At 32.7% G+C, this 16469-nt stretch overlaps 1 protein-coding gene across 1 annotated transcript; it reads left to right on the forward strand.

The window, feature by feature from the left end:
* Positions 1–486: 486 nt before the first annotated feature.
* Positions 487–16371, forward strand: LOC125063255 (erythroid differentiation-related factor 1). Its single transcript, XM_047669601.1, has 18 exons — positions 487–672; positions 801–982; positions 1156–1264; positions 1369–1506; positions 1799–1931; positions 2276–2470; positions 3455–3682; positions 4601–4876; positions 5598–5704; positions 6419–6526; positions 6687–6815; positions 8520–9165; positions 9819–9986; positions 10880–11099; positions 12578–12758; positions 13603–13742; positions 14040–14197; positions 14810–16371. Exons 1-18 carry the CDS (start codon positions 631–633, stop codon positions 15184–15186), a joined length of 3537 nt encoding a protein of 1178 aa, XP_047525557.1. The 5' UTR covers positions 487–630; the 3' UTR covers positions 15187–16371.
* The last annotated feature ends 98 nt before the right edge of the window (positions 16372–16469 follow it).

A 16469-nucleotide genomic window follows, 5' to 3' on the forward strand; every position in this document is an offset into this window, starting at 1 on the left:
ATAATTCAGAAATTAGGCTTTTTTTTATGTTAAGACTATAATTCGACGTAAAACCAATATCATTCGTTTCCTATTTTTTTTATCTTGCAGTGCGGAAAGACTGACTGTACTGGTGAGGCACACCGCAAGAAGCTCAATTTTGTATATAAGTACTTATCTTTAATAATCTTGTAATAATAAGTTGTCAAGCTAATGAAAGTATAGAATAATTATGAGCCAATTCTTGAATCCCGAACATTTAATTTAAATTTCTGAATTAAAATATGCCGCCCTAAAAATTGGCCTAATATTTATGGGACCGAAAAACGCTTATTTTTGGGAGGCCCTAACTTTGGGAACCCGATGGAATTCCTTCTCTAATAAATTTTTACGATAATATGTGAACATCTAGCAACCGTAAGATGTGACATATTGTGATACTACTTAACTAATTGACAGTGACATCCAGAATTAAACTGACTGTCAAGGAACGAATGAAAATAGAAAAAACAATAAAAAAAATTCAATACACCGCAATACAAATTTTATTCTACCTGCTGTCTGCTTCTGATTCTTTTATTATTTTAAGATTTACAGTTCCAACATTTGTTTTGTTATTTTTAGAGGAGCAGCATTGTTTGAGATACTAAAATGGAAGACTACGAAGTCGAAAATGAAATAAAAAGGGACAAGGTAATCCATGTGTGATATTTAAATTTTCTATAGTAATCTTTATTGGCATATTGAAATATACTGATATTTAATTAACCAAAATAATAGTTTGACGAATGTGATAAATATATGTCTGTATGTATTTCCAGGACCGGAGTCCATCTCCTGATGTAAAATCGACAGCTGTGGTCAAATACACCGCTTTTCAAAGTCCAGTTGGGTATGCTCGGCTGCAGTGCAACACTGACCTTAATCTCCCTCCCTCCAACTGGGGAGGGATAGATACATACGGTTTGAAACAAATTTTGACGAGGGGTACAGGCTTATCAAGGTAAATATAGGGACCAATTATAAAAAGAAGGTTCATTTCTAAACAAAAATGTTTAATTATTATATATATATATATAATATATATATTATATAGTAGTCATTAAAATGCTTTTTTCTTTAAAAAAATATATTTTAAGATATGGGAGAATCTAATTAATATGAAGTGATGATCAGTTTCAGAATGGCACACATGTTTCCCGATTGTGTAGGTGAAGTCGATTTAATATCTGACGCTGAGTGCATTAAGAAATTGCTTAAATTACCTTATCAACCAAATGGAACTGTAAGTAAACATGATTAAACCAAAACACCTAATATAAAACTTTGACAAATCATACAGCTTATTAGTTAATATAACAGTTTCTTGAGATAATCAAAAATTTTCAGGTAAGCATGATGGTGCATAGAGTACAGAACACACTGCTATTGGACGACTTTGATGTTTATGACTACCTGATGAAGTCAGAATGGTCTTGGTTAAAGGATTTCTTCTATGAAAACATAATTAAAACTATGTCTGAGAAGGTACATTATTTATAGTGAAGAGTATTTATGTAGTAACCTCTGATCATGGTTTTAAGTTTATTTAAAAAAAAATTAGTTGGTTTGAAAATAAAAGACTGCTTTTTGAATAGTGAAAGTAAAGTTAGCATTAACATGTAAACTTAAAATGAACTATATAAAGAGGAATATTTTGTATATATTTCTTAAATACATTCTTAGATAAATAGTATAAGGCATAGAAATCTGTTTGCAATTATTCCTATAGAATTTTTACAATAATTTCTGAGAAAATCTAACAGAATTATGTGTGTAGGAACATATGTCTCTAACTCCAGCAAGAAGTGCAAGCGCATTACAACTGACTCACAAGTTCCTGTCTCACAGTCTGCTTGAAAGGCCGCAGCCGTTGCCTGCGCCTGTTCCAGACACACCTGATTGGATTTCTGGTTAGTTTTGGCTATTCTACCAACACCAAATTTAATACACTATGTGTCAATCCTAACGGATGTGAAATTCAATGAATGTAATAAAGTAGCTGCCGGTACTGTCCTTCCACTACAGTTATATTTAATATGTTAATGCTAATAAAGTTTACTGTAGCATCATGTTCATTCTATTATTAAGTCCTGCTGTTTTTATTGCAGCACAAAAATTTTAAAAACTCGACAGGAATCTAATTTTTTTGATAACCTACTCTTATTTTGTAATTAAAGAAAACGAATGTGTAGTTATGTATCATTATCTAAATTAAGAGTTTTGTAATTTAGTTATTTTATGTTTTCCAAAATAGGTCCGCACCTACCGGAACCGGAATCACGTACAGAAGAATCAACCCCTGAGGACTCATATAACCGCAATGTACTATGGAACTTTGAAGATATTCATATGTTAATAGGCAGCAATCTCCCGATATTTGGCGATAAGGATCGACCATGCGTTAGTTTGAGGCTGAGAGATGCTCGGGAGCCTATCAATGTGTTAACAGGTACACAGGTACACATTCTAAAAAGGTGTATGATGTTTGCTATGTTACAATTGTACTAATCATATAGCCAAAGATGGAATACATAATATATACAAAAAGGTTCATACATTTACGAAGGGAAAAGATCAATAAAAAATATTAAATACGTAATACCTAATTCGGCTGTGCAGTGTGATGGTGTGAAAGTGAGGGTATTTATTTGAGATGATGTCATTTAGTAGCAAAGTAATATTGTTTAAAGAACTTTATTTCTCATTACAAAAAATGTATTTTTATTTACATGAGAAACTTAATATAATATACATATACAAACGAGATACGCGTCGCCATCAGCTATCCCAACTTTAGTCTATTAGGCTCATTCTAATATGTATATTTAATGCCCTCTTGAATTGACTAAACACGCTAATATTACGAATTTTAGAGGGTAAGTGATTAAATAATTGCACACCGTAGTATGTATGAGAGTATGAGACTCAATGGATTTTTTTTAATAATTTGTGCGCGGCTCCGGCAAGATAAACAAACTCGCTCGACGAGTATTGCGAGAAGTGGTGTATTTGATTTTTTTAAATGATAAGCTACTATGGAGCGAGTTATTCAATATTTTTATAATTAAGATACAGGTGCTATAAACATATAGTTGTTTGATCGTCATAATTTTGGTTTCTTGATAGATTTTATTAGTGGGTGTTAAAAAATTGTATCTAAATAGTGCTTTTATTAATTTATTTTAAGTAATATTATCACTATAATATCGTATTGTTTTCGTATTAAATGTTTTCTAGCTCTTTTAACTAACTCTTCCAAAAGCTAGTAGCGATGAGTTTTGATGCATCTATTTTAAACTTATAACAATTTGTGTATAAATAAAATTGACATTAATTTTAATTCTCTACAAGATCAATCAATACAAATAATAAGTATTGTTATTTTTATACTTTTTGAGTGCCTGGTAGTAAGTTATTTTTTTTTAACTTTCAGGAATTGACTACTGGTTGGATAATTTAATGTGCAATGTCCCAGAAGTCTTAATGTGTTATCATTTAGACGGCATTGTACAGAAGTATGAGCCAATGAAAACCGAAGATCTGCCTAATATGGAAAACTCCAAGTTTTCACCAAAAGTCATAAGGAATGTCGCTCAAAATATTTTATCCTTTTTGAAATCCAATGTCACCAAGTCTGGACATACGTATTGGTTGTTTAAAGGTAAGTTTATTAGCTAAGTCCGTAATTTTAGTTTTCAAGTTTAACCCGTTTGCCAAATTTATCTGTCATACTCATACATACATTAGATTCCATTTATGTCGTGGCCCAGTCGTAAAACTGATCATTTTATGATATGTCCGGCGATTTCATAAGATTGATCTATTTTTAGATTTAGATTTTATTTGTACTGAATGGTTACTGTTGAATCCACATGTCTCAGTATGGCTATTTTCCGATTTAATCCGGTATTTTTTTTGTAATGAGGCAATAAAATATAGCTAGAGTTACTTAGTTCGGTTGAACGCAATCATCTCAGAAGCAACTGGACCGAATTCTAAAAGTTTTGTGTTGTTTATTGATAGAAAAAGAGTGTGTGTACTTATATACACGCGTTAGAAGTTATACTTCTTTGGAACAACATAGTTGGAATCAAAAGAAGCAATAATTAAAAATTTTACATACCGACAATTAACCTCAAATCTATAAATGCACTCAAAACAGTTTATTCAAATCAGTTTTATCAATAATATTCAATATATATATATAAAGATATACCAATAAATAATAAATTATTATTAGTAAATACTATCACCGTCGTATATGAATTTAATAAAATCACCAAAATAATATTTATTTATTCACACTGTTTAATTGTACTGTTACGAAACACGTGTTCAAAATATAAAATACTAGAATATACAATGTGAACATAGTTATTATCGATTTTCATGCCACCTGGAACTAACTTTACGGTGTAGAATTTAGGTTCCGGTGTGCGCGCGCATCGTAAAAATTCACTCTCATCATTTATCTCCATCGCGCCAAAAGAAGTATAACTTCAAAAATCTATAGTCAACATCGTACTACAACAAGTAAGCTTTTAGATAAACTGCGGAGTAAAGCAAGAGCATCTTTCAGGTCCCCATGATGACGTGGTAAAACTCTACGATCTGACGTCACTATGTCCGGACAGTCTCGATAATCCGTTCACGACACCAGTCGCGATGTTATTGTACCGTGTTGCCCGTAACATGAGAATTATGAATCGGACGAAACATGTCCGCCAACTTTTGGAACATGTAGTGCAATTGTTGCAAGTGGAAAGATATCCGCAGATTGTCGCTTCATCCCACTATATGTTGTCTGATTTGTATGTACCGGCGACGACTAATCCCGCATGCCCGGATTTTAAAGGTTAGTTTTTTTTATTTTTATAGAACGGGGGGCAAACGGTCAGGAGGCTCACCTGATGTTAAGTGATACCGCCGCCCATGGACACTCTCAATGCCAGAGGGCTCGCGAGTGCGTTGCCGGCCTTATTTAAAACCTTTACTTTAATATTTTGATTTGCTATTTTAAAAGAGTACCGAGAGTTTTTTACGCCGGCTTTTTCTCTCGGCCTACACCCTCTGTCTTCTTTGCCGATGAGTAGGGATGCCTACAAATTCAAATTTAATGACGTGGAATAAGTGATACATGTATCTTATGTTCCATAATAAACATATTTTTTATTTTAATACGTTGACAAAATTTTGATTTAAAATCGTTTAATTTTACAAAGGACAAAAAATTTCTTAGTATTAGATGATTTTTTTGTGACTATAAAGTATAAAATTTTTTTTTTAAAGCCTGTCAACGGGGATAAAAAGTCTTTGTTTTCTTTTAAGATTTCAATGTACTAAATTTCTATTGAGCAGTAATATCAATTTAACATTCGCTCGAACGGTGAAGGAAAATATCGTGAGGAAACCGGCTTGCCTTAGACCCAAAAAGGCGACGGCATGTGTCAGGCACAGGAGGCTGATCACCTACTTGCATATTAGATTGACAAATGATCAACAGATACAGAAATCTGAAGACCAGACCTCAAATGTGCGCTACATTACTACATACAAGGGTTAATATTTTTTTTTAGATGAAATTCTAGAGCCGGACGACGATTCTGATTTCGGAAACTCAGCTGAGTTTAATGATAATGTTGATAGAAATAGTGAAGGAGACACGGAGAATGAAGAGAAAGAGGTAATTTTTTTCGCGTGACGTAAAAAAAAATATGTTTATTATGGAACATAACATACATGATCACGTCATCCCTACTCATCGGCAAAGAAGACAGAGGGTGCAGGCCGAGAGAATAAGCCGGCGTAAAAAACTCTCGGTACTCAAACATCAAACAACACTTATTTTATAATAAATATCGCAAATTAATTATTAATTTTTTATCTTTTTTTACTTATTCTATTCATATCTTGCGATATTAAAGCATCTTCGTAATAAAGCACGTGCAAGCAATCCCAATTTGTAAACAAAAGAACGTTTATTACGGGCTAGGACAATAAAGCGTAATTAGTTAAAACTAATTTCGGCAGCTTAAAAAGTACTTTTTATTACTTAATCGTTATTGAAGGGTGGCGTATGCTATGTAGAGTGTATCATTGTATAGAAGACAAGCTAAACCAACCAAAGCCGAGTGATTTCGACGCTTTAAGGAGTTTGTTTTTAAAGGGAAGGACGTTACATGAAGTTTACACTGTACTAATGTAACGCGAAATGAATGCGTTTTGGATACCGATTGTTCTCGAAATTATTACCCTTAAAAGTAGCAGATAAGCGAGCCGTGGGTACAAATAAGCAATAATAACGTTGATTCTGTTTCCTAATCTAAATAATCTAAATCCCAGTGAGATAATAGATTTATAGAAATAATCCAATAATGTTTTTAAAAATATTGAACAGGAGAAGAAAACTGAGGACAATTTAGAAGCGAAGGGAGACAGTCTCGCCTTACAAGTGAGATGTCTGACACTAAAGGATACAGGGAACAAGAACACACAACATAGTGGTGTAAGATTTTTTAATACTCTTCACATATAAATAACTTAAAAAAAAATTTTTTTTCTATATTTTTCGACTTTACCTTTCGTTAAATTTTTCGAAATACACTTTGCCATAAAGTGATAAATTTAGTATATGTATTCAAATACAATAATTTGTTTTTTAATAGAGTGGAAAGGAGAAAGAGTCGGTCAGTTCGGGTCTGGGCGTAGAAGTTCCGGATAGATGTGGCCGAGCGTTGTCACATGCACTCAAAGGGTTATCAGCCCTGCATCACCTTACTATTGATAAGGCCAAGGTGAGCTTAAAAAAAGGATTTCATTAGTAATGCAAAACTTCTTTAGGGGCGTGTACACTTTTTTTGGAATGGGTAAAAAATGTTAAACTCGCGTCAGGAATTGCGCATTTTCGATCAGGTGATTGAAAATTCGTAAGACGTATGGAGAGTAGACAGCTGGCGCGGTGTATTTAATGTATAGTCCTTTTCATGAAAGAAGTCCCCCAGACGCGGCGCTGCAATCGCATGACGTAATGTTGCCATTTATGAGTAAAAAATTTACCTATTTTATTTACACTTAGCAGATGTAATTTATCAAACAATATTATTTTCTGCATACTTCGATGAAACAATATTTCTGTTGTGTAAAAAAGTATATTTTTATTTACTTATATTAGCGGTGTTCTACCTACTTACAGGGAAAAGATGAGAAAATAGGGTAAAGAAAAGCAATACAATTTTTATTCAGAGTATTATTGCATAATTGTTGGGTTACAATTTTTTTCGAAGTACATGCCGTTGTTATACCTTCGTTTGTATTCTTGTTACAGTTTTTTCTGACACACCTGCAATTAAATTATGAACAATTAAAAATAATAATAACTTTAAGTTTATAATGCTTATGTAATATATGTTTTAATTTCAGTTACCTAGTTTCATCACGTTATGTATTTGTTCAATTTTGTCGCAAAAACGAATTTATATCATAAAAGTCCCATCAATACAGCAAAAAATTATTAAATTGCAACTCTAAAAAGTACCTGTTATGGCGGCAACTCTCTTCCGAACATTGTTTAGTGGTATTAAAACACCTTGATTCTTATTTTCCGCTTCACAGAACTCTTTCACCTTTAATATAATTTCTCGAGCCGAACTTTTTACAACTTTTGGCATTGTAATCAATCTTTAAAATGCTCTAAGCTAGTTAAAAATTCACAAAAATCTACCACAACAAACGAACTTGATAACATCGACGAATGACAACATTGCCGACCTGTCAAATTTAGTTCCAAAAATCACCGCGGGACTTCTTTCATGAAAAGCACTATAATATAAATTGTCATGTTTGTGTACGAAAGCGCAATAAATAAAATATATTGTATTCTACCACATAAATGATAGTACTTTTATACTAATAATTAAAGCAATTCGTGCAAAATTATTCCCTAAACATTCCTAAATATAAAAAATGCACAACGTTAATATTCAAGTTTTCACTTCCTCGGCACTCCCGGAGTGCAACCCGTCGTTTTTTTATATATTTGTTATGCTGAAAAGGAGTTTACTGTTATTGTAATACAAAGTAAGTCAAAATTTAATTTTTATATAATAGAATTTGACCCAGTAAAAATAATAAATAAGTGGCGCTACAACCTTTTTAGGTTTGGGCCTCAGATTTCTGAATCTGTTTCATAATCATTTGACATAGGTCAGCCAGGTGATCAGCCTCCTGTGCCTGACATACGCCATCGACTAATTTTCGGGTCTAAGGCAAGCCGGTTTCCTCACAATGTTTTCCTTCAAAGTTCGAGCGAATGTTAAATGCGCATATACCTAGAAAGAAAGTCCATTGGTGCTCAGCTCCAATGGACTTTCGTACAGGGATCGAACTTACGACCTCAGAGATGAGAGTCGCACGTCACACAGCTCAGTACATGCTCTAAAATACCGTTCTTAGCACGTTACGATAGCCTTTTTAAATGAAATGATGATACATTTTCATAGGAAGAGGAACGCGAGCGTCTCAAAGAGCAAATAATAAACGAAGAGCAACACCCGAAAATGGCTAACCCGTTCGAGCCGATCAAAATGGACTATCAGCCAATGAACAAGAAAGAACCAAAAGAGCACGTATCAAGAAGCAGACGCCGGAGACGCGAAAGAAAACATTCAGAGAAAACTGGGAATTACCTAATCGAAGCCAATTCGAATGTTGATAAAAACGCGATTCTCATACGCAAAGAGAACAACACATTTCCAAATTGGCATGAGCCGAACAGGGATGACAATTTCGCTTGGAAACTGCATTTGAAGACGTTGTTATATGAGAAAATATGTCTCGCATACGCAACCCTAGCGGAATATAGTTACGCCCACGAACAATATGGGTTTTCTTTGAAATACATAGAACTTGCCAGCAAATGCCAGAAATTGTTAGGCAGTATGATAATCAAAAGTAGAGTCGTGGATGCGTCATGTCTTATTGGAAGGATTGGGGATAATTTCTTTCAACTCAGCAAACATTGGTCCAATCTGGAACAGTACCAGAAGCAGTTCGAGATGGATCATGATATCGATAAGAAAATTCGACACGAGATTGAGAATGATTTGGTGGATGAGACTGAAGTTGCGTGTAGAGATTTCGATTTGGGTGAGTTTAAATACTTATATTATAATACTTATATTATAATACTTATATTATATAATACTTATATACTTATACTTATATTATATAAACTAAGAGAATCCGCGATTTATATTATAAATCGCGGATTCTCTTAGTTTTTAGAGATATTTTTTTATTTCTAACAGGAATTTTCGTTTGCGAACTGTGGAGTCCCGGTCATTCCTACCTATACGATCTCCAATTGTGTATACTCTTTCCTCAAAAGCCGGCAACGCATCATCTAAAATTGGTGTCCATGGGCTGCAATGACTTCCCTTTTTGGACGTCCCTTAGACTCGTTTATAAAAAAAAATTTTGTTCTTATCTCTTGTGACGATAAATGTCATGCCTTTTATTAAAATATTACGTATTCTCTTAAGAACCCGTTTCGATTTAGGAAGATAAATGTTAAATATACAATCAAATATGTTGTATTAAATGAATGATGTATCTGTTTTTGTATGTATTAAATAACCCAAAATTTACATGTACATGTAGTTCATGACTTAAAATATGGCAAAAAACTTCTTTTTTGAATCACCAACGATTATATTTCAATACATACAAGCGGCATCCATTACGACGGAAATGAATCGAAATAATAATTAGCCTATATAATTATTAAAAATCAATTACAGATATATCCCTACCATTAAGCGATCTAGAAGCAATGAAGTCATCGTGTGCGTATTACCGAAGAGCGAGTGACGCAGTGCCGGGTGGCGCGCACAAGCGAGACGAATTGCAACGACGCTTGGCCTCTGTTTGCAACGAACTCGCTGTCAGATATATGAACGATGGACAACGTAAGTTATATACTTTTCTAGTGGTTTCTTTACAAAATAATATTGAAGTTATACTTCTTTTGGCGTGATCGAGAAAAATGATGAGAGTGAATTTTTACGATGCGCGCGCACCGTTACACAAAATTAACAGAATGAAGTTAGTTCCAGGTGGCATGAAAATCGATATTAACTATGTTCAAGTTGTATATTCTAGTATTTTTATATTTAGAACACGTGTTTCGTAACAGTACAATTAAACAGTGTGAATAAATAAATATTATTTTAGTGTTTTTATTAAATCAATTTCATATACGACGGTGATAGTATTTACTAATAATAATTAATCATTTATTAGTATATCTACTATAAACTGTGTATGTAAAATTTTTAATTACTGCTTCTGTTGATTCCAACTATGTTGTTCCAAAGAAGTATAACTTCTAACGCGTGTATATAAGTCACAAGTCACTCTTTTTTTTTCTATTTAAACATCGACGTTGTCACATCCCATAAAGCGTTTAAAAACTTCGTTATAGCTAAAAGTTGAAATCAAACTTAGTATTTAGGATAATTTGAATATTGGTCAGATGTGTCATCTGACAATTTCAATAAATAATATTCCTATATATAAAAAAAACTCCTTCACACTTGACCAAACAAAATAAACGTTGAATTGTAGGTATACCACTTTCTTCCGATTTATGAAGTCGGTTATAAAAAAATTAAGATTAGTTCATACTATAATATTTAATATTTTTTTTAATCTATTCAAATTGTATTTGTACTTTGGAATCGTACATTTTTTGACACCACTTCGGAAATTCTATTGCGAATAATATTTAGAGAAAATAGATAATATTATAATAAAATCTTATTTTTTTTTAAGTTTTTTATAACTCCGTTTAATTTTTTAGAAATCTACATGAAATATGCAGAAGAAGCTGGCGAAAACTCTGCATTTCCAAAAGACATTCGTGACCAGTTAAAATCCCTTTCGCATATGTCTGCGGAGTGCTTAGATGAGGCCACGTCGATATTCGAATCGGTCAAGGACGTTCCGAATTTGGCACTTTTGTACTGTAATAAGGCCAGATATATGAGATTCAAGGCGCATTGTGAAAGAGATGGGTCTACGTAAGTATAACAGCAATTTACCAATTTAACCGTTAGTAATGTAATTTTACGACATAATTCATAAAATACGCGTTTAACCTGATATGATATGAGGCCCATATGGGGTGCCAATTTGGCTACCGTATGGATTTCAAAAAAACCAATGACTATGAAAATAACATGTGTACGACACGAGGTGGTCGATGAACGTCTGCCCTGAAAGAACGAACTACGCATGCGCTGCCGCGTGGTGAGGTCTCGAGACATACTTCAACGTCGCAATTCAGATACCGGCAAACATCTTGAACAAATGTCCTTGCCTGCGCAGAAGCGATTTTTAGGTATCACTGGGAGGGCGGCCGGCGGGCGGTGGTGCGCGTGACGTGTCGATCGCGTGATTGGTAAATCAGTTGACGTTTGAGTCCCGCGCTGCACAACTTTCCCCCATTCCTTTGTTTAATGTTTAAGATGTTTGCCAGTATCTGAATTGCCACTTTGAAGTATGACTCGAGACCTCACCACGCGGCAGCGCATGCGTAGTTCGTTAGTTTCTTTGCGTACTACAAGACACAGATTTAAAATAGCGGCGGTAAGTAGAGGATTCATAGTTGGCCATTACACGCGTCATCAAATCATGCAAATAGATCTAGGGTTTTAATTTTTTTTATTTATTTTAAATTTCTTTATATCCTCGACTCTTGTGGTACGGGACCATATTTTATTATGTGTATAAAATAAATTCCCATTTAGGTTTAAAATTAGTGAACTAGACATAATTCGGCGTGATCTATTTTCAAATAGTATTAAAACATAGGGTAAAAGTTATCAATTTTTTTGTACATTCTTTTTGGAATTGGAATCTCCCTCACAGTACTGGCAGCTCATGGAATACATGATACCAAATCATTTAGAGTCTTTGCAAAAATAAAATCGCCTTAGCAGTTTTGCGATCTAATATAATTTAATTTAATAGTTTAATTTGGTCTACAATTTTAGTGTTAGGTAGAAAGTGCGGTTAGTAAACATATATGATTAATTTGATCTTATCTAATATTGCATTGTACGAGTTAATGATACAGGTATTTCACCATCTTTCTTTTTTGACAATAAACTTAAAGCTATCTATTATTGTGAGAGACTGGTGCTTGAAAAAGGTTGGGAAAACCTGTTATTACAAGTCACCAGTCCCTCTTGGACATAGTGGCAAAAATGATTGCTAATACAACTTTTAAAAACGAACAATAAATAATTTATATAAAAAATATACCTATATATAAAAAAAATTGAAAAAAGTTAACAAAAACAAAAGTCAATATAATTCTTATTTGTACGTCATTTCACTTATTCACAAATAGATACTTTAACTTTTTCATATTAAGTATTTTGATAACTGTCGAACTATATTGGCGGAATAGTGCTGTCAAAATCACAAAAATCGGTTAGCACTGCATCAACTAACTAAATTGTGAATGTCTATAACCGGAGATGTAAATTTTTAGATCTGAAAAACGTAGCCTATACAGCAAAGCCGAAGACCTGTACATGGATGCCCTGAAGATGCTGGGTTCTCGTGAGAACTGTGGAGCAGCAGCAGTTTGGGATCTGGTGTCTTGGGAACTCTCGTGTCATCTCTACACTAAGGCTGTATCGATGCAGGACTTTCCGGACTTGTATGGATGTGTAAGTACTATATATTTATCATTTTAAACGTTATTTACATTTAACACACATAAATAAATACTCATTTGTTCATAGATAACAAAATATTTATGAACTATAGATAAATAACAAGACACGTACAAGATTTTAAATTTTTTTGTTTATGTTAAAAATATAAAAAAACTATATAAGAGTGATAGAGATAGTTCCAAAATAATTAATTCACCTATGACAAAAAAGACCCCAAAGATGCCTGTTCTCAAATCAAGGTAACAAAACCGAAGAGATGTGAGAGAACGTATAAGAGAAACGCTTTGCCGCTCTTTATATTCGCCAAGTATATGATACAAATTTCCTAACATTAAATATTAATTGTGATATGCGGTTAGGATTAAGAATAATCAATATTTGTAAAATTTGTTTGTTCAGATATATATAGCAACAGGTATCTTTTCGTCGATATAAAACTTATAGAATCACTTTTACATAAATTTATACAAAACCTATTTATATTTATGTCCAACACACAATTATACTCTATTTTTAAACTACATAGTAATGATAATAATTATAAAAAGTAGTAGTATAATTAAAAATAATATATATTTTTTTAATTCTTTGATTTTCTTATTTGGTGATTACGTCAACAATAATTATTTACCTTTTAACACATATTACCCACACATTGTCTATGTTTGAAAACGAAATGCATTTTCGAGGATTCCTACAAAAAATTAATACATTTATGTGTTATTTTTAAGAGCTTTGCTTACTTTTGCTGACAAGAGGAAGCCCCTATCCGTTAAAAAAGTTTTATTGATAACTACTCGCCTTAACCAAAAACGAAATATGATTTAATTTTCAGGAAGTAATGGAAGTAGCGGAAGCATTCAAACACGCGCTCAAGTATTGTCTTTTAAGCCCCGGTCCGAGGCAGTATCTTTACCAGTTTAGAGCCGCCATGATTTATCACCGGCTGGGATCGTTGTACCATTCACAATTTCGGTATGTATCATTCAATTAACGATTTCAAACAACAAAAACCTTTGCAATATTTCACCCTTGTCCAATATTTCTTTTAAGTTTCTTTTCTGGTCCTTAACTCATGTGATCCTAGTCATAATACTCTATGGTTTTCAAAATTTGAATTTGGAATCAAAGCGCTTTTAGAATAACGTACAGAATATCAGAATAAAAAAATAACTTTAAAGTAAATTAGATATAGTCTTCAAATGTTCTATTGTCTTTATAGCCATGGATTCGAAGTTCTTAATTCAAATATATTTTTTTTTTATTCTACAGATTAACGACAGAGGACGGTCCCAAACGTCGTACGTTATTGCATGCAACTTGCACGAGTTACCAAGAGGCATCTGTTCGTTTTGCCGCACTCGAGGATATCTTTATGTTCCTCGCAGTGAGGTTGGAACACGTGGCCCTTATGGAAGGGTACGCACAAAGTAAGATATTAATATTAATTTATTCGAGAGAATAGGTTTTTTTGAAGTTATACTTCTTTAGGCGCGTTATGAAAAATTGATGAGAGTGAAATTTTACGATGCGTAAGACACAAAGACCTGAGACACAAAGTTGTCAGTGTGATTATAGCGTGCGAGAGCGAGATAGGAATAAGACAATCTACAAATAAAAAGAAATAGAATATGCGTGAAGTTAGCAGCTATGCCAAGAATTTTGAATGACCATCATGAACTTTGAAGTACCTTTTTAACAAATAAAGGAGTTTTAATTATTTTTTCAAAGAAATTTAGCAATGCTTTTTCACAAAGACCTATTGTTTCTTAGTTAAAAGGTTATGAAACATACCAAGTTATTAAATTGAATTAATAATATAATAAAATAATAAATAATAATAATTATTATTATTAATATTAATTAATTATTGAATAATATACTAAATATTAAATATTATTAAATTATTAACGTTAAATATTAATTATTTAATATTTTTAAAAAATAAAGAAAGCCAAAGAAGTATAACTTCTTAGGCGCGTACTTAAGTACACGCACCATTTTTTTACACAGGCGAACATTTAATGGAATTTGTTTTTCAGTATCTCCAAACGTCAAACTAAAGTCCTTCCAAACTGCTTTAGAACTCTTACAGCAGTCGTACTCTGTCTTGATGCTATTAAAAAATCGCGATCCCGAAGAAAAAGACACAAGAACTGAGGAGTGTGATGAAAAATCGCTCAAAAATGAATATGGCCTAGTCGCATTATTCGAAAACAGACTTCATCACATATTAAAAAACATTATTCAGTATTGTCGATCGAAGACTAACAAAGACTATGAAAAAATGACAGATATGTACAAAAAATTGTATTGTGCAAGTTTGAAAATTGTTAAAAATGACGATATGAGATTGTACGCGGCGAGTATTTGCGATGTATTGAATAGTATGAATAATATTGCTAAAGAATTTGCGTAAATTTAGTGCGGTATTTCTAACCAAAACGCATCTATAAGGCCTTAGCAATGTCGAATTTTATGCTCCTATTAAAAACCGGTAATTGACCTCAAATGCCACTAAAAAGACGTAATGCAATCTATAGTAATGATTATGATAGTTGTGTCATTCCTTCGTATAATGTCAGTATTTGACAGTTCACAGGTATTTATACAATTTGTGTTGCCCCCTTTATTCATAAACGTTAATCTCTTGCCTCTTGCTGTCAACTAGTGTCTATGCTTTGATAAAAAGAGACAAACGACTACTTTAATTGTATGGTGCAACATATTTTATATGATGCGACGTTTGTTCGAGCTTTCACTACTCAATGTTTCTATACATTGTCAAAAATATCTATTTAATTTTACATTCGTGATAAGAGCATGCTCTATAAAAAATGAATTTAAATTCAAAACTCGAAGTCCTATTCATAACGTGGTCTCAAGTTAGTTCCAGTTACCATGGTTACCATTCTTCAAATATTCAATTAGAATCGTTATGTTGTTGTACTATGTTGTTAACAAACATAATCTCTTTTTACTTATTTTAAAAGAATTCAGGAGCTCATTTTTGACAGGGACGAGTAGTCAAAGTTGTGATTTAGCGCTAAGTAATGTCAAAAACGTCTTGGATTTGACATACCCCACTAAAACCTACATGTGGACACGATATGTTTGTATCGTTAAGGCGGTGTTTATTATCGTTGGTCAACTTTATAATCTATAATATTATCGTAAAATCAATTTAAACGAAAGTGGTTTAATAAAAAAAATTTGTTACCTCAATATGAAATAAGATTTAAGGTGAAATATAGGAAGAGAGTAATTTAGTTGATTTGCGTTTATTTGGATGTAATTAATCAGTTTTATAAGTAATTGAAGTTCATTAAGACTTAACGGCACCGTTCTTAACATGTAATTAGTTAGGTATCGTTTCAGCTATTCAATGGATGACTCTTTAGTACGGCTCTTAGTAGTTATTACCTTTCTTTTTGGTGTATAAAACTATAACGAAAGAGGCGAACGTCCCTTTATCTTATGATATGATATGGGGACGCAATAAAACAGTGTATAATATAATTCATGTTTAAATATTTAAGAAGTCTCGTAATTGATAAGATTGACTGATCTGTTGTGTAAATACATTATTAAAATATGTTTATTATTGGATGTTTCATTTTAGAAATTCTACAGCACACATCTTTGACCTTTTTTATATCCTATCCATTTACTCATTCGATGATGTGATAGTCGGTTCAAGAC

The sequence above is a fragment of the Pieris napi genome, chromosome 3 (genome assembly GCF_905475465.1).
Source record: "Pieris napi chromosome 3, ilPieNapi1.2, whole genome shotgun sequence".
NCBI classification, from domain to species: Eukaryota; Metazoa; Arthropoda; class Insecta; order Lepidoptera; family Pieridae; genus Pieris; species Pieris napi.